This window comes from Monodon monoceros, unplaced genomic scaffold (genome assembly GCF_005190385.1).
Source record: "Monodon monoceros isolate NGI ecotype Baffin Bay Population unplaced genomic scaffold, NGI_Narwhal_1 Super_Scaffold_18, whole genome shotgun sequence".
Classification (NCBI taxonomy): Eukaryota; Metazoa; Chordata; class Mammalia; order Artiodactyla; family Monodontidae; genus Monodon; species Monodon monoceros.
Window position 1 is genome coordinate 175,326,588 of NW_021703774.1, and position 18,487 is coordinate 175,345,074.

Consider the following 18,487-nt stretch of genomic DNA (forward strand, 5'->3'; position numbering starts at 1 on the left):
GGACACAAGAAAAGATTTGAACACCTCAAGCACCCTGTTACAAAATAACTGGCAGATCTTCAGCTTCACATGTTAAACAGAAAAAAAGGTATATACATAACCAAGAAGTAAAACATTTTCAGCCTGCCCCCAGGAATGTGGTCAAAGTTCCTTTATTTATAATAATTTATATTTATAAATTATATATATATATATAATTATATTTATAATATATATATTATATATATAATATTATATATATTATATATATATAATATAGATATATATATAATATATAGGTATTATATATATATATAAAATATATAGGTATAATATATAGGTATATATATATATACCTATATATATATAGGTATATATACCCTATATTATATAATATATATAATATATATATATAATTATATTTATAATTTATATATATATTATATATATTTTATATTTATAATTTATATTTATTAAAGATACTACTGCTTTTTGAGCACCTATTACATTCCAGGAACCATACAGGTATGTGCTTTATTATTATTTTTTGCCATTCAGAACACATATATTGAACACTTTATATGTTCTAAGAATTGTTCAAAACGCTAGTAATATAATAGTGAACAAAACCATGTTCCAGCTGTCCTGAGCTTATACTGCATGGGGAGAAGGGCCATATAAATATTACTTAATTTAGTCCTCAGAAAAAGCCATGAAGTCTTAATCTTTCCATTTTTCAAATAAGAAAACAAAGGCATGGAAAGGTTAAATATCTTGTGTAAGCTAAGCCACCTAACCTGTGGCAGAGCCGGGATTGGAAGCCAGGTCTGATTCCGTAGCCCAGGCTTTGCCTTAGGTTTCTAGCAAGTGTACTAATATCAGGCTTTCAAAATCGAGCATACTTTCTTGATTTGGATCATCAGATTCTGAACATTTGTTTAAAATCATTATTATACCTTGAAGGGAAGACTGAAGAAAAACTTTGCGTAAATATTCACGTTGTCTTGGATCCTATACCTAAGGATAGGAAAGTCTTATCCCAAAGTGTAACCTGACAAGTAAATCTGAGAATGCCATTTTAGGTAAAGAGATGAAAAGTTAAAGGAAAGTGACCAAAAATTTTTCGTTTTAAAAAATGACATGTGTAAGTATAAAACTATATAAACTGACTACTTTACTGATAATTAATGACAAAAATGAGCTCCCACCCACTCCATACAGACCTGGTGTCCTACAACTGTGTCTGAAAAAGTAAAATTGCTAAATTCATGTCTTATCAGTATGGCTTGTTCCTGTCTAGCCCATAACCCCAGTTGTAAGTAAGAAAACACATTTTATAGGCAATGCACACTTAAGTTTAATACCTGGATATCAAATTTTAAAGCAGAGGGGAAATCCAGTTCACAAAGAAAATCTGAAAGATAGCACTTTGGGGAAATCCTCGCAAAGTATGTAAGAACTCAGGACACAGCAGATTCTTTCACTGCAGCTTTTTAAATGGAGTCTGAAGGATATACTGCATGTTTCTGCAGAACAAAGTCTCAACCTCAGCTGTAATACAGTTACCCATCTAGGCCATTAGTCTTGAGCCTCAGTGCAAAAACCTTAATTTTAATAAGAGGACGCACATTTATTTTCTCTCTTGTGTGTTGAAAGTTAGTGTCACTTACATACTCAGCTTCTGGGGATGCACAGGATCTGGGCCTGTCCTCCTGCAGCAGGTCGAGCTGGAGCGGGGAGCTGCTCTTTGAGTTAATGAGGGGGTGCCCTTCATTCTGGGTCCCCCACTTTCCCTCACCGCTCCTTTGGCTGATGGCTGAAGATGGTGGGCCTGGATTTGGAGGCACTGCTGATACCGAGGCGGGTATTTCAGAAGAGCCTGCTGTTCCCAAGAATGGATATGGGGAGAATGGTGGTAACAAGAGAGGACAGATGGGGGGTCATGCAGGAAGATGTTCATAAAAGTATCTAAGCAAGCAGAGGGCAGAGCTGGGAAAGACTGCAAGCCATTGGGGAAAGGCGGCTCAGGCAGACTCTGCAACACAGTTTCTGAGGCTGCACGTTCTCTCCCCAGGGAGGTCATGGTTGGGAGGGGAAGGGCTTGGACGAGGCAAGGTGCCTGGCTGGGAACCACCACTGCAGCCTGGAGCAATGGGCCAGAGGCATAAGGAGAGGAGGTGGAGGAAGGGCACCAGGGCTGTCCATCCTGGGCCTCTCCTATGAGGTGGGGACAGAAGTCATCCTTAGTGCCCTTGCTGTCTGACCACATGAGCAGCTTCTTACGCTTGTGCTTCCCCTTCCTGCAACCAGCGGATCGGGTAGGCTTGGAAGCAGAATCTCCTGAAGGGTAAAGAGGAAGGCATGTTACAGAAAACTAAGCCAGAACAGAAGAGAAGGACAATGTTGATAGGTAATTCTAAGTAGATTTTACAAGGAATAAACATTGGCCGATAGTAACTATGTCCACTGCAGGGATGACAGAAAATAGCTCTGAAAAGATGAACAAGATCCTGGGTAAAAGCTGTTGCTATAAAATAAACTTATTTCAGTATCTCTCAATCAGTTTCTTACAAGCAAAACTCCTATACTCCACTCCGTATCTCCCAGTACTCACGTATGATTTATAAATTTGACAACTATGTTGATAAAGGGAATATATTTTTAAAAATTTAACTACCTTGAACATCTGAATATGTAGCTTTGCTTCTGCTTTCTTGCTGAAGATAGGAGCCGTAGGGCGATGACAGAATCCTGTCCCGGAACTGATCCACATAACTCTGTTCTTCCTTCTGCGTGTGGGCTGACAGCACAGCTTTTGTGAGCCCTATGTGTTTAAACTGTTCTGAGGCCAGTGGAGCTGGGTGTGTGCTGAGGGTCCAGGGCTCACAGGGCAGGGTGCCAAGCTCTGCTGGACTCAATTCTGATGAAGTGGAGGAAGACATTTAATTTTAACTCCTACCAGTTATTTTGCATTTATTTACTTTCACTAATTTAGTTATCTTTCAAGAAATGTTTACAATCATTACAACAGCTGGAACATAAAACCTTCATCAATCTAGCAGATAAATTTTTAATTTTTCTGCCTTTCTTTATACTCTTTGTACACTTGTATATATGTTTTAGAGTTGTAATACTCAATGTACATACTTATTTAAATCTTGCTTTCATTGTAAATATTCTTCTATCTCCCTGAATTCTCCAAGAAATTGTTATGTTTGGATTTATTTTTCTTAATATGTAATATATCCACGTGGTTCAAAAATCAGCATGTATTAGAAAGACATTTACTAGCTTCTCCCTATCCCCGTACACAATCTGCCTAGTTCTCATTTATTCTCCCCACAGAAAACCATTTCTTTTATTTCCTTATATATCTGTCTACTTTCTTTACACATCTATAAGTAAGCATGAATACAGATTCTTATTCTTCACCTCCATGTTTACCCAAACGGCATATAATCTTGTACACTAGCCTGCAATGTGTTTTTTCATTTAACAATATCCCTTTTATCAGTGCATCACATATGATGTATTTATGACTTTTTACTAAAGTAAGCATCTGTAGATGGATGCTGAGTTGCTTCTAAACATTACTTCTTCCAGGTACAAAAGACTTTATGGTGGACACTGGTGGGTTCTCCCAGTGTCCATTCCACCTCTCCCCTGCTGTGTGGTACTGAGGTGTGGGTGGGCATGCCCCCATTCCGCTTCCAGAAACAGGCACTGACTAGTGTAAGTCAACATAGCGGAAGGACTTCGGATTTTGGCCAAGATGGAGGAACAGGGACTAGACTGACCTTCCCACCTGAAACAACCAGGAAGGGACTAAATATATGAAACAATAAGTTCCAAGACACTGAACATCAGGTAACAAAGGAGAGTGACTCTTAAGGGATGGAAAACAAGGTGAGCCCCATATCTGCCCGGCTTACTGCCTTGAGAGTTTCTGAGGAGCAAGGTGGGGAAACCAGGTGAGCCTTGTGGGATCCCTGAGATCAGAGGCAGAGCTGAGAGTCTGGGGAGGCCATGGTGGCTGGAGTTTTCAGGAAGAGAAGTGTAGAGGACAGCTGCACAGAGAGGACTCCAGACAGCTGCAGGGACCCCAGAGTCCTCACCAGTGCACAGATGGGAGGAAAAAAATCACCTGAAAGGATCAGACCGAAGCTCACACCACCTGGAGAACAGGGCTCACTCCCAACAGCCAGACTAGAAAAATCTCATAATCCATGGGCATTGGGTAGAATGCTCTGAAGGGTCTTGCCTCAGTAGCAGAGAAGAATTAGGCCTACCCTACACTGCTCTGGTCCAGCCTAACCAATTTTAAAAGCAAAGCCTGAAAAGACCAATCTGTTTCCACATTGCTTAACTGGGTCCCAGAATAAAGCTCAACAGTGCTCACAGCAATACAGAAATATTCAGCACCCAATCACAGTACCTGGCATCCAATCAAGGACTAGGCATGCAAAGAAGCAGGGAAATACAACCCACAATAAGGAGAAAAATTAATCAAGCAAAACCAACCCTGGGCTGACAGAGATGTTAGAATCGGCAGATAGAACGTTAATAGTTATTATACTGTATTCCATACAGCCACAGGGAAGATTAAATATGTTATATAAAGACATGGAAGATATATTAAAAACATCCAAACAGAACTTCTGCAATGAAAACTAAAATATGTGAGTTGGAAAATATACTGAATGGAAATAACAACAGATTAGATATTGTAATAGAAAATACTAGTGAACCTGAAGACATAGCAACAGAGACTGTCCCAAAATGAAACAAAGACCTAAAAAATTGAAAAAGACTTAAATGAACAGAGCATCAGTGGACTGTGAGACAACTTCAAGCAGCCTATATACCTGTAACTTGAGTCCCAGAAAAAGGGGAAACAGAAAAAATATTTTAAAAATAATGGAAAACATTTTTTTCTATTTGATGGAAACTCTAAACCTACAAATCCAAGAAGCTCAATGAACTCCAAGCACAAAAAACATGAAGAACACTACATCATGGACATCACAATCAAATTCTTTTTTTAAAAAATTAATTAATTAATTAATTTTTGGCTGTGTTGGGTCTTCGTTGCTGTGCGTGGGCTTTCTCTAGTTGTGGTGAGCGGGGGGCTACTCTTCACCGCAGTGCGCGGGCTTCTCATTGAGGTGGCTTCTCTTGTTGCGGAGCACGGGCTCTAGGTGCGCGGGCTTCAGCAGCTGTGGCACGTGGGCTTCAGCAGTCGTGGCACGCGGGCTCAGTAGTTGTGGCTCATGGGCTCTAGAGCGCAGGTTCAGTAGTTGTGGCGCACAGGCTTAGCTGCTCCATGGCACGTGGGATCTTCCTGGACCAGGGATCAAACCCATGTCCCCTGCATTGGCAGGCAGATTCTTAACCACTGCACCATGAGGGAAGTCCCTCAAATTCTTGAAATTAATGATGAGGAGAAAATCTTACAAGTAGCCAGAAAAAAGACATGCAAACAGTACATATGACAGCAGACTTCCTGCAAATGAGAAGACAGTGGAGCAGCATCTTTAAGGTACTGAAAGATAAACACTGTCAACCTAGAATTCTACACTCTGATAAAATGTCTTTAAAACAAGAAGGTGAAATAAAGACATTTTCAGACATACAAAAATGGGAAGAATTCATCATCAGTAGGCCTGTACTACAAGAGGAAGAGAAGGAACACCCTCAGGCAGAAGGAGAGTGACATCAGATGAATCTACGTAAAGGAATGAAAAGCACTGGAAGAGGTAACTACAGGGGTAAACATTTAAACCTCTTTCAAAGATAATAACTATGTAAGTAAGCATAACAATGTAGTGTGGGATTTCTAACATATGTAGAAATATATGCCAATAGACAAAGGCCAAAGGGGGGAACTGGAAGTATAGTACTTTAACGTCCTTATACTATGCATTAAGTGGTATAATATCTCAGAAGGTAGACTGGCAAAAATTAAATATATACATCATAAACTCTAAGCAACCACTAAAATAAAGCCCACGTTAAATACCAAGATATACATAGGTTAAAAGTAAAGGGTGGAAAAAGATATAACATGTTAACACTAATCAAAAGAAAAAAAAAGAACGCTGGAGTGAATATAGTAACATAAGACAAAGTATATTTTAGAGCAAAGAATAGACAAGGGATAAGAAGGTCATTTCACAATGATAAAAGGATAAATTCATCAAAAGGACACAGCAATTCTAAACATGTATGCACAAAGTAAGAAAGCTTCAAAATGCATGAAGCAAAAACTGATAAAATGGCAAGGAGAAATAGACAAGCCCACAATTACAGCCAGAGACTTCAACACTCCTCCTGAGGTACAGCAAGGATTCAGAAAACTGGGGGATAGAGAAGACTTGAACAAGACTATCAACCAACCTGACCTAGTTCATACAGTGGGCAGAATAAACATCCTTTCCAAGTGCATACAGAACATTTACCAAGATAGACCATATACAGACCATAAAACAAGCCTCAATAAATTTAAATGAATTCAAATTTTGTATTTTCTCTGGCCAAAATGGGATTAAATTAGAAATCAATAACATAAAGAGGTCTGGAAAATCTCTAAATATGCTTTCTAAATAATATATGATGATATATATATATATATGACATTTGTGATAATGTAAATGATTTCAAAGAAGATATAAAAAGGGATATTAGGCAGCACTTGAACATGATGAAAATGAAATGAAATACATCAAAATGTGTGAAATGCAGCTGAGAGTAAAAGGAAAATTTACACTAAAATCCACTAGGGAAGAAATATCTGAAATCAATGACTTCAGCTTCCATCTTAAGAAACTGGAAAAACAAGAGCAAGGTAAAACAAAAGTAAGCAGAAGAAAGCAAATAAGAAAGATCAGAGTAAAAATCTGTTAAGTATTGTAGAAAACAGAAAAATAATAAAGAGAGAAAATCAGTAAAATTTTAAGCTGGCTCTTTGCAGAGAGCAGTAAAATTGATTAAACTCTAGCAAGACTGATGAGGAAAAAAAGAGCAGATATAAGTTACCAATTTCAGAAATGATAGAGGAAACATCACTAGAGACCCTACTATCACTAGACATCAAAAGAATAATAAGGGAACATTATAAACAACTTTTTCCAATAAACTTGACAACTCAGACAAAATCGACCAGTTCTTTGGGACATACACACTAACAAAGATCACTCAACAAGAGGTAGAAAACCTGAATAGCCCCAAATCTACTTAAAAAATTGAATTTGTAGTTAAAAACTTCTCCACCAAGAAAACTTCAAGCCCAGATGGCTTTACTGGTGAGTTTGAGCAAACATCTAAGGAAGAAAAAATACCAATTCTACATAAAGTCTTCTAGAAAACTGAAGAGAACAAAACACTTCCCAGCTCATGCTATGAGGCCAGGAGTATCCTGATACCAAAACCAAAGTCATTAAAACAAAAGCAAACAAAATGACAGACCAATAGCTCTCATAAACATAGATCTCGAAATTCTTATGAAAATTTTAGCAAAATGAATCCAATATATAAAAAAGGAAATACATCATGACCAAGTGGGGTTTAACCCAGGAATGCAAAGATATTTTAACATTTAAAATTGAAGAAGACACAAATACATGGAAGGATATTTCGTGCACATGGACTGGAAGAATCAATATTGTTAAAATGTCCATGCTACCCAAAGCAATATACAAATTCAAGGCAATCTCTATCAAAATTCCAATAGCATTTTTCAGAGAAACAGAACAAACAGTCGAAAAATTTGCATGGAAACATCGAAGACCCTGAACAGCCAGAGCAATCTTGAGAAAGAAGAACAAAACTTTTGCCCAGCAAAGGAAATGATCAACAAAATGAAAAGGCAACCAACTGAATGGGAGAAAATATTTGCAAATCATATACCTGGTAAGTGGCTAATATCCAAAATATATAAAGAACTCATACAATTCAACAGCCAAAACAACAAAAAAATAAGCAATCTGATTTAAAAATGGGCAGAAAACCTAAAAAGACATTTCTCCAAAAAACACATACATATGGCCAAGAAGCACATGAAAAGATGCTCAACGTCACTGATTCTTAGAGAAATGAAAATCAGAACTACAATGAGATGTCACCTCACACTGGTGAGAATGGCCATCATCAAAAGGTCTACAAATAATAAATGCTGGAGAGGGTGTGGAGAAAAGGGAACCCTCCTACACTGTTGGTGGGAATGTAAATTGATACAGCCACTGTGGAGGACAGTATGGGGGTTCTTTAAAAACTAGAGTTGCCATATGATCCTGCAATCCCACTCCTGGGCATATATCCAGAAAAGACAAAAACTGCAAAAAGATACATGCACAGCAGTGTTCACAGCAGCAGTATTCACAACAGCCAAGACATGGAAGCAACCTAAATGTCCATCAACAGAGGAATGGATAAAGAAGATGTGGTACATATACACAATGGAATATTACTCAGCCATAAAAAAGAATGAAATAATGCCATTTGCAGCAACACGGATGGACCTAGACATGATCATACTAACTGAAGTAAGTCAGACAGAGAAAGACAAATATCTTATGATGTCCCTTACATGTGGACTCTAAAAAAATGATAAAATGAACTTATTTACAAAACAGAAACAGACTCACAGACTTAGAACACAAGCTTATGGTTACCAAATGGGAAAGGTGGGGGAGGAGGAGGGATAAATTAGGAGGTTGGGATTAACATATACAAACTACTATATATAAAATAGATAATCAACAAGGACCTATGTATGGCACAGGGAACTCTACTCAATACTCTGTAATAACTTATATGGAAAAAGAATCTGAAAAAGAATAGATATATGCATATGTACAATTGAATCACTTTGCTGTAGTATACCTGAAACTAACACAACATTGTAAATCAACTACACTCCAATATAAAATTAAAAAATTAAAAAAAATAAGATAAAAGAAGATTGGTCAAAAGCCAAAGTAATAATAATAATGTGTTTGTAAGGATGTGGAGAAAAGGGAACCCTTGTGCACTGTTGGTGGGAATGTAAACTGCTGCAGCCACTTTATAAAACCGTTCGGAGGTTCCTCAAAAAATTAGAACTATCATATGAACCAGCAATTTCACTACTGGGTATTTATCTGAAGAAAACAAAAACAATAATTTGAAAAGATAAATGCACCTCCACGTTCACTGGAGCACTATTTACAACAGCCAACACATGGAAACCACCTAAATATCCATCAATGGATATGTACAGAGAACCTCTGGTCTATACACACACGCACACATACATACAGGAATATTATCCGGCTATAAAAAAGGATGAAATCTTGCCATTTAAACAACATAGATGGACCTTGATGGCATTATGCTAAGTAAAATAAGTCAGACAGCGAAAGACAAATATCATATGATCTCTCTTATATATGGAATCTAAAAATAAATTACTTAAAAAAGTCAAGCTCACAGATACAGATAACAGACTGGTGGTTGCCAGAGGTGGGGGGTGGGTGAAATGGGTGAACTGGTTTTTTTTTTCAGTTTAAATAAACTGAATGAAATAAAAATAGTTAATTCATCATATTAACAAACTGAAAAAGAAACTAAAAAAGAAAAATCTTATGATCATCCCAACAGATGGAGAGATTTGACAAAATCCAACATCCATTTCTGATAAAAAAAATTCTGAGGATATTAGGAATAGAAGGGAACGTCCTCAATTTGATAAAGTACATTTATGAAAAACCTAGGACTAACATAATTAATGTTTTTTCTCCAAGATCAGGAAAAACATAAGAATAGTTGCTCTTGCAACTTTTATTCAATATTTATTAGAGGTTCTAGCCAGTTCAAGAAGGCAAAAAACAAACAAACAAAAGATTAAAAAGAAGATTGGAAAAGAAGTAAAACTGACTTTCATAGACATGATCATACATGTAGAAAATCCTATGGAATTGACAAAAAGTTTCTAGAACTAATAAGTGAGTTTAGCAAGCCTGTAGAATAAAAGATTAATATACAAAAATCAATTATATTTCTAAATACTAGCAACAAACAACTGGAAACTGACATTAAAAATAATCCTATTTATAATATGAAATACTTGAGGTTAAAACTGACAAAAGATATGCAAGATCTGTACACTGAAAACTGTAAGCTATTACTGTGAGGAATTTAAGAATACCTAAATAAATGAATAGATATACCAGGTTCATGGATTAGAGGACTCTACATTTTTAAGATATCAATTCTCCCCAAGTTGATACATAGATTCAATATATCAATTCAAATCCCTGCAGGGCGTTTTTTTTTTAATTAAAAAAATTTTATTTACTTAATTTATTTATTTTTGGCTGCGTTGGGTCTTCGTTGCTGCATGTGGGCTTTCTCTAGTTGCGGTGAGCGGAGGCTACTCTTCGTTTTGGTGTGCGGGCTTCTCATTGTTGTGGCTTCTCTTGTTGTGGAGCACAGACTCTAGGCACGCAGGCTTCAGTAGCTGTGGCTCGTGGGCTCAGTAGTTGTGGCTCGTGGCTCTAGAGCGCAGGCTCAGTAGCTGTGGCACTCGGGCTTAGCTGCTCCATGGTATGTGGGATCTTCCCGGACCAGGGATTGAACCCGTGTCCCCTGTGTTGGCAGGCGGATTCTTAACCGCTGCACCACGAGGGAAGCCCCGCTGCAGGACTTTTTGAATTAGAATATTCAAAGCAATCTTGAAAATGAACAAAGTTGGAGGATTTACACTACCTGATTTCAAGACTTACTATAAAACTATAGGAATCAAAACTGTGTGGTACTTGGCATAAAGGGTTTATCAATTTTTGTTCATTTTCAGAGAAGCAACTTTGAGCTTTAATTTTCTGTACTGTCTGTTTTTTACTTTGTTGATTTCTGCTTTTATCTCTATTACTTCCCTCCTTCTACCTGGGTTTATTGTGTTTTGGGTTTTGGTTTGATTTATTTTTGGCTAGCTTCTTAAAGTGGAACTTTAGATCCCTGATTTGAGACTTTTCTTCTCCAACACTGGCATTTCAAGTTATTAATCTCTTTATAAATATCTTACTTTTACTGACTTCTAATTGAATTAACTCTAGCCAAAGAGTGTAGTTTGTAAAACATCAATTATTTCAAATTTGAGACTTGCATTACACCCCAACCTATTTTATATCTCAGTGAACATATCATGTGCACTTGAAAAGAACATGTATAACGCAGTTATTGTGTGTTGTGCTCTCTAGATATCAATTAGGTCAAGTGGCTGACCACACTGTTCAGATCATCTATTTTGTTAAGATGTTTTAACATTTGCAGAAAAGGGGTGTTAAGTTCTTCCACTGTGATTCTGGAAAGACTTTCTCTGACTCATTCAATTTTTGCTTCCGATCTTTAAAGGTCTGTTATGAGTGAAAACACTTCCGTGTTTGTTACGTCTTCTTGACGAACTGGCTGCTTTGTCACAATGGAACGTCTCTGGCAAGACTCCCTCCTGAAGTCTGCCATTAATACAGGCACTCAGCCTTCTTGGGCGTGTTGTTTGGATTGTGCATCTTCCCCATCCAATTGTTCTCAGCCCATTTGTGGATTTATATTGTACTCTGCAGACAGCACATACTTGGGTCTTGACTTACTTTTATCTGTTCTGACAATTTCTGCCATTTTATGTAATTATAGACTTAGTTGGATTTAGAGCTATTATTTTCTTGGTTTGATAGGTTCCCTGGTTTTATTGTTGTTGTTGTTGCCCTAATCGTCCTTTCCTGTCCTTCTTTTGGATTATTTGTTTTTAAAAATTACATTTTAGTTTATCTCTTGGCTTTTTAGCTAATTTTTGTATCTCATACTCCATCAACCCTGCTATAGATTTAAAAATATCTGTAATGGCAATGGTTTCTGGAGACTAACTGTCAGTGTTTGATTCTCTACTCTGCCACTCGTTTGCTGTGTGACTTTGGGCAAGCTGTTACTTAACCTGTTCGTGCCTTAATTGTTCCGTATATAAAACAGAAGTAATAACTTGCAGAGAAATGCATTTGGGGTCATGGTCCTCAGACCCAACTCGTTATTAGCATAAGGTATAAACTCCAGGAGTATGGGCTTTCCAGAAAGCAAAAGACAGATGCAGTTCAAGAACATCTGGGCTCTGATTCTGCTTTCTCTCCTTAGAATAAAGATGAGCACCTGTAGATGCTGAGACTGGTTTAAGGTCAGGAGAAATGATTATCAGTAAATATCCCTTATTCTTTAAATGAAAGCATGTAGATTGTAGTATAGATTCTTTCAAAACAGTAATATAAAACCAGAGTATACAAACTATAGTGGCACAGTCAAAAAAAGAGCTTTCCATGTTGGGTGAGGCCCTACCTTGCATGGACTGTGTCGCTGACAGCTACACGCCCACATAGGAATCCAAAGTATTTAAGAACAGGTACACTAAAAACACGCATCTGCTCCTCTCCTGAGGGACTAGGTCAACTCCAAAACAACTCTATCTGTGGCTAATTAGAAATAATAGAAATAATAGAATAAGATATACGGAAATCATCTAATAGTATAATATCAATAATATAATAGAAAAACAAACAGAAATAATCTAATCTCACAACAGCTGTCGATCTGGCCTTTTCCCACCAGTCCACAATCCACCTAGTAACATAACGTTCTCCACCTCAAAGGGTGGTTGTGAGGATTAAATGAATTAATTTATATGAAGAACTAGGGGAAGGGAATGGTACACAGTCACAGCTCAGCATATGGTAACTTATATACCACTGAAGACTAGCAAAGGTGTTAGACATAATCCGAAAACCTGATTGAACACGTTTGTCACCATTTCTTCATCCACCAAATCCTTATGAATAATGCAAAAGTGAAAAAGGATAGGAGACAGTAAAAAGGAATAAAAAGAAGACATCAGAATAGTTCACCAAATCATTATGTTAAAGGAAGAGCATTTCAAACATACTGTCCTCATTGTTACCAAACAAAATTTGAATGTATATATGACCCATCTAGTCACAACTACAGTCCAAGTTTGAATTGGACACTTTCTTTCAAGGTCAGCAACAAAGTGACCCAAGGCAGTCCCATCAACAATTGAGGGCTTATTATTATGTATCAGGTACTATTCTAGGTGCCTTACGTGTGTCAAGAGTTGACTGGCAAAGGACATACCTAAGAAATACAGTCCTAAGTATGTAACCAACATAAACGTGATGATATTTCCAAAAATACTGTAACTGAATTAAAGAAAAAAGTATTTATAATTTAGATGTCATTGCTAAGTAAATGGCATTAATGACTTGTTTTCTCACGACGGTGTATTTAACATTGAGTGGATTTTAAAATAGAAGGTACCGTGGTACCTGACTCCAGTGGTGGCATGTGAACAACAGTGCTGCTGTAGCTGCACTGCCTCACGTCCAGGCTCAGAGCCTCCTCGGTCAGGGCCTGTGGAGTTCCTCCTTCAGCATCTGTGGACCGTCCATTAGCTGGCATTTCTGATGTAGGTACGGCTGGGATCTGAGAAACAGCTGGTGATGTAAGAGCAACTGACAATGAAAAGAAAAATTCCCAACTAGAAATTCATTATTAAAGACCCAAACAATTTACAACCACTTATAACTGACAAGTTAAAACCTACTGGCCATAAAGAGGCAATGTGGATTCTTTGTGATTACAATGAAATAATTAAAGTCGAGAAAACAGAGAGGGGTGGCTTTGTAATAACTCTCCTGATCTAACTATGAAAGGCATTCCTGTCACCTTGCAGTGCTTGGCCATCATCTGCTCTGTGGCTCTGTCCGTCTTCTTCCGAGGATGAGGAAGTCGTATTTGTACAGGAGATACGCTTTCTCTTCAAAGCTGGAATGGTGTAGCTCTTCAGGTACCTGCAACAAGGTAATTCGGTTGCGTATTCCTACCTGCTCCCAACTTGGCCATCCTCCACCTTTCTGCTTTTCTCACACCACCTCTGTTTGGGGTATTTCACATTCTTTTTTTTTTTGGCCGCGCTGCGCGCCATGTGGGATCTTAGTTTCCCGAACAGGGATCGAACCCTGTGCCCCTGCAGTGGGAGCGCAGTCTTTACCACTGGACCACCAGGGAAGTCCCTCACTTTCTTCCTGGGTGAAGGCTTCCCTGACCATCCTGGCCTACATCACGGGGTTGTTACATTTCCCTGACTATGGTCTTGAACTGATCGTCAAATCTTAATTTTTATGAGTGTAGGTCTTGTCTTCTCAACTATATTCAAAGAAGGGATGCATCTTCTAATTTTTTGCATCCCCCAAAATGTTCAATTTATTATGAGTTGTTAGTAGTAGATATCCATTGATTTATAGTGAAAAATAAGCAGCTGATATAGGGGCTTCCCTGGTGGCGCAGTGGTTGAGAGTCTGCCTGCTGATGCAGGGGACACGGGTTCGTGCCCCAGTCCGGGAAGAGCTCACATGCCGCGGAGCAGCTGGGCCCGTGAGCCATGGCCGCTGAGCCTGCGCGTCCGGAGCCTGTGCTCCGCAACGGGAGAGGCCACAACAGTGAGAGGCTCGTGTACCGCAAAAAAAAAAAAAAAAAAAAAAAAAAAATGATATAAAGGCCCCATAGTGACAACATATGCTTCTGGAAAAACTAACATGTTATCAAAACTTGTGTCTCATACCTGATAACGCTATCAATACAGTTTAATTGCTGATAGGATGGGCTATGCTGATACCTTCTCAAATCCTTACAAGACTTGGTGTACATGCTATTATTTTTTAACGTCTGGAAGGAAGAAAAGGCCTTCTGCTCATCTGAAAGAGAATGAAAGGATACACAATTTAAAATATCACATGCAAAAAACAAACAACCCAATCCAAAAATGGGCAGAACTAAATAGACATTTCTCCAAAGAAGATATACAGACTGCCAACAAACACATGAAAGAATGCTCAACATCATTAATCATTAGAGAAATGCAAATCAAAACTACAATGAGATATCATCTCACACAAGTCAGAATGGCCATCATCAAAAAGTCTAGAAACAATAAATGCTGGAGAGGGTGTGGAGAAAAGGGAACACTCTTGCACTGCTGGTGGGAATGTGAATTGGTTCAGCCACTATGGAGAACAGTATGGAGGTTCCTTAAAAAACTAAAAATAGAGCTACCATACGACCCAGCAATCCCACTCCTGGGCATATACCCAGAGAAAACCATAATTCAAAAAGAGTCATGTACCAAAATGTTCATTGCAGCTCTATTTACAATAGCCCGGAGATGGAAACAACCTAAGTGCCCATCATCGGACGAATGGATAAAGAAGATGTGGCACATATATACAATGGAATATTACTCAGCCATAAAAAGAAACGAAATTGAGCTATTTGTAATGAGGTGGATAGACCTAGAGTCTGTCATACAGTGTGAAGTAAGTCAGAAAGAAAAAGACAAATACCGTATGCTAACACATATATATGGAATTTAAGAAAAAAATGTCATGAAGAACCTAGGGGTAAGACAGGAATAAAGACACAGACCTACTGGAGAACGGACTTGAGGATATGGGGAGGGGGAAGGGTGAGCTGTGACAGGGCGAGAGAGGCATGGACAGATATACACTAACAAACGTAAGGTAGATAGCGAGTGGGAAGCAGCCGCATGGCACAGGGATATCGGCTCGGTGCTTTGTGACCGCCTGGAGGGGTGGGATAGGGAGGGTGGGAGGGAGGGAGGCGCAAGAGGGAAGAGATATGGGAACATATGTATAACTGATTCACTTTGTTATAAAGCAGAAACTAACACACCATTGTAAAGCAATTATACCCCAATAAAGATGTTAAAAAAAAAAATAAATAAATAAAATAACACATGCTTGAGAATATGTACTTATTCAGCAAAATTAAATAGTACTTTGGGATATACATGATACTTTAGGACATATACAATCAATATTATGTAGTTATTAAAAATGAGCTCAGATTTAAATGCACTGATATAGAAAGATATCACCTAGAACAATTACATGAATAATTTCATATGTATCTTTTTAAAAAAGGAGTAAAACAACTGCTTCAGGCAAAGATTACCAAGGAATAAAACCAAAGGTGAAAAGTTGACGGGGACCTTCACAATGTTACTACCCGTACAACTGACTGATCTTGGCCTCACTAAGGGGGATGACAGACATAGTGCATTGCTTATGTGTTGCAACGGAGAGTACACAGCACTGCCTGTGTTGAACTGGTGTCCGACAGAACGTTCTACAATGACAGAATTGTCCTTTATCTGTGCTGTCCAACCTGGTAGCCACTAACACCAGACCCAGCGACTAGCATTTGAAGTGTGGCTACAGCAACTGAGGAACTAAATTTCACATTTTATTTCTTTGTAATTAATTTGAATTTATATTGCAAAATGTGGTTAGTGGCTACCATACCAGATAGCAGAGGTATAGAGAGAGGAAAAAAGACCTCAGTCTGGAGCGCTGAACTTGAACTTTCAGTAGAGAATAAGCCAGAAGGAGACTTATCCAGGAAGAGGCAGATCCTGCAAGGTCTGGTGTCATGGAAACCAAGAGGGGAAACTATTTCAAGGAAGAAGAGTAAAGAATTATGCAAATGCTGTTGAGAGACTAAGAAATATTAGCTACTGTTGATACTACTAATAAAGGTTAGTTTAGCTGCTTGGAAGAGGCTTCTCTATTTTCAGAGGGAATTATGGAAAACTGCTTCACTTTCACTCATTAATTTTACTTTTTTTTTTTTCCTTTGCGGTACGCGGGCCTCTCACTGTTGTGGCCTCTCCCGTTGCGGACCACAGGCTCCGGACGCGCAGGCTCAGTGGCCATGGCTCACGGGCCCAGCCGCTCCGCGGCATGTGGGATCTTCCCGGACCCGGGCACGAACCCGTGTCCCCTGCATCGGCAGGTGGACTCTCAACCACTGCGCCACCAGGGAAGCCCTAATTTTACTTTTAATTTTTTAAGAATTTTCAACTTGAAGGTTTCAAAGGGTTACAAAAATGGTAGAGAGTTCCCATATACCATTCACCCAGCTTCCACTAATGTCACACCTCACATAACCATAGGAAAATGAATGATACTAGGAAATTAACAGTGGCATACTGAGCTACAGTCCATTTGGATTTCACCTGTTTTCCCACTAAGCGTCGCTTTTCTGGTCCAGAAGTCCAACCAGGGTGTCACAAATGAATTTAGTTGTCAAATGCCTCCTTAGTCTTTCCTTGTCTTTCATGATCCTGACACTTCTGAAGAGTACGGGGCAGGAATTGTTTAGAAATGCCCCTCCATTTGTGTTTCTCTGGTGTTTTCTTATGATTAGGTTGAGGTCATGCATCTTGGGGGAAAATTGCCACAGAAGTGCAGTTCACGGTGGTGATGTTTTATTACTGACACATTAACCTTGATCATTGGTTAAGGTGATGCCTGCCAGGTTTCTCTTATGTAAAGTTACTATTTTACAAGGTAATAAAAGATGTAAGCAATAAATGTTCTGGAGGAATACTTTGAAGCCATGCAAATATCCTGTTTCTTTTATACTTTCACCTATTGTTTGCACAACACTGTGAATATACTTAATGCCACCAAACTGTACATTTAAAAATAGGAAATTACACACCTAAAACCACAATTTTAAAAAACCTTTCATCTAATTTTAGCACTCACTGGAGGATATGCCCTGCAACAGTTACTATTGTGGAATTCTTTCTTTATTCTCTAAGTCTTATTGAAATATAATTGACATACCGTAGTAAGTTTAAGGCGTACAGCATAATGACTACTGTGGCATTCTAAGAGCAATTCCTATTTTTTTTACTCCTACATTAATCAAGCTTTTTCTATTAGGAAGAGTTTCCCTTCTCCCCTTTCTCTTTTATTTATTCATCCAATCATTTATCAGCAGGGACTCCTGGACACTCATTTGCTGTGTTATAATCCAATACTATCATTATTTATTTTGTTGCTCAAATTGTTCCAGTTTTGGCATTACGTGCTCTTTCAAGTTGTCTCCTGTGTCCCTCAGACATGCCATTTTCTCCCTTTTTTCTTGAGCACTTCCTTACTTCTCTGGTTTCTTTTACGGGAAAAACACATAGGAAATAAGACCTGGGTACTGGGTGTGCTCATTGGTAAATGTGTCCCTCCTTGTAGGTCCCCTCAATGGACAAAACAAATATATATCTGTATGTATATCAGCTCTTGTCTGTCCATCCGTCCATCCATCCATTAAGCAAAAAGGCATGAGTCCATGCTGATACCTTTAACTCCAATCCAGCACCAGAGTTCACGCTAGCATTCCCTCTGCTCATTTGCTATGTCCCTCTCCAGTGGCGAGGAATCTCATTATCTGCAATGTGTTTGCCTACTTGCTCAGTTCTACTCTGCATGTAAAGTAGCTTCAGAATTGCTAGCCTGCACTATGGTGAGAAATCAGTTTCCTGAATACTGTGTTTGTGTACATTTATGTTTTGGATTTAGTGCTGGGGTGTCCAGCGAAGACACGGATTTGCAAA

At 38.5% G+C, this 18,487-nt stretch overlaps 1 protein-coding gene across 1 annotated transcript in view; it reads right to left on the minus strand.

Moving 5' to 3' along the window:
• Positions 1-18,487, minus strand: part of PER3 (period circadian regulator 3) — a 64,089-nt gene that overhangs the window by 17,616 nt on the left and 27,986 nt on the right. Inside the window, 6 exon segments of the mRNA XM_029227559.1 lie at positions 1,650-1,912; positions 1,915-2,319; positions 2,657-2,899; positions 13,338-13,505; positions 13,738-13,862; positions 14,633-14,765. Coding sequence (XP_029083392.1) covers positions 1,650-1,912; positions 1,915-2,319; positions 2,657-2,899; positions 13,338-13,505; positions 13,738-13,862; positions 14,633-14,765 — 1,337 coding nt within the window.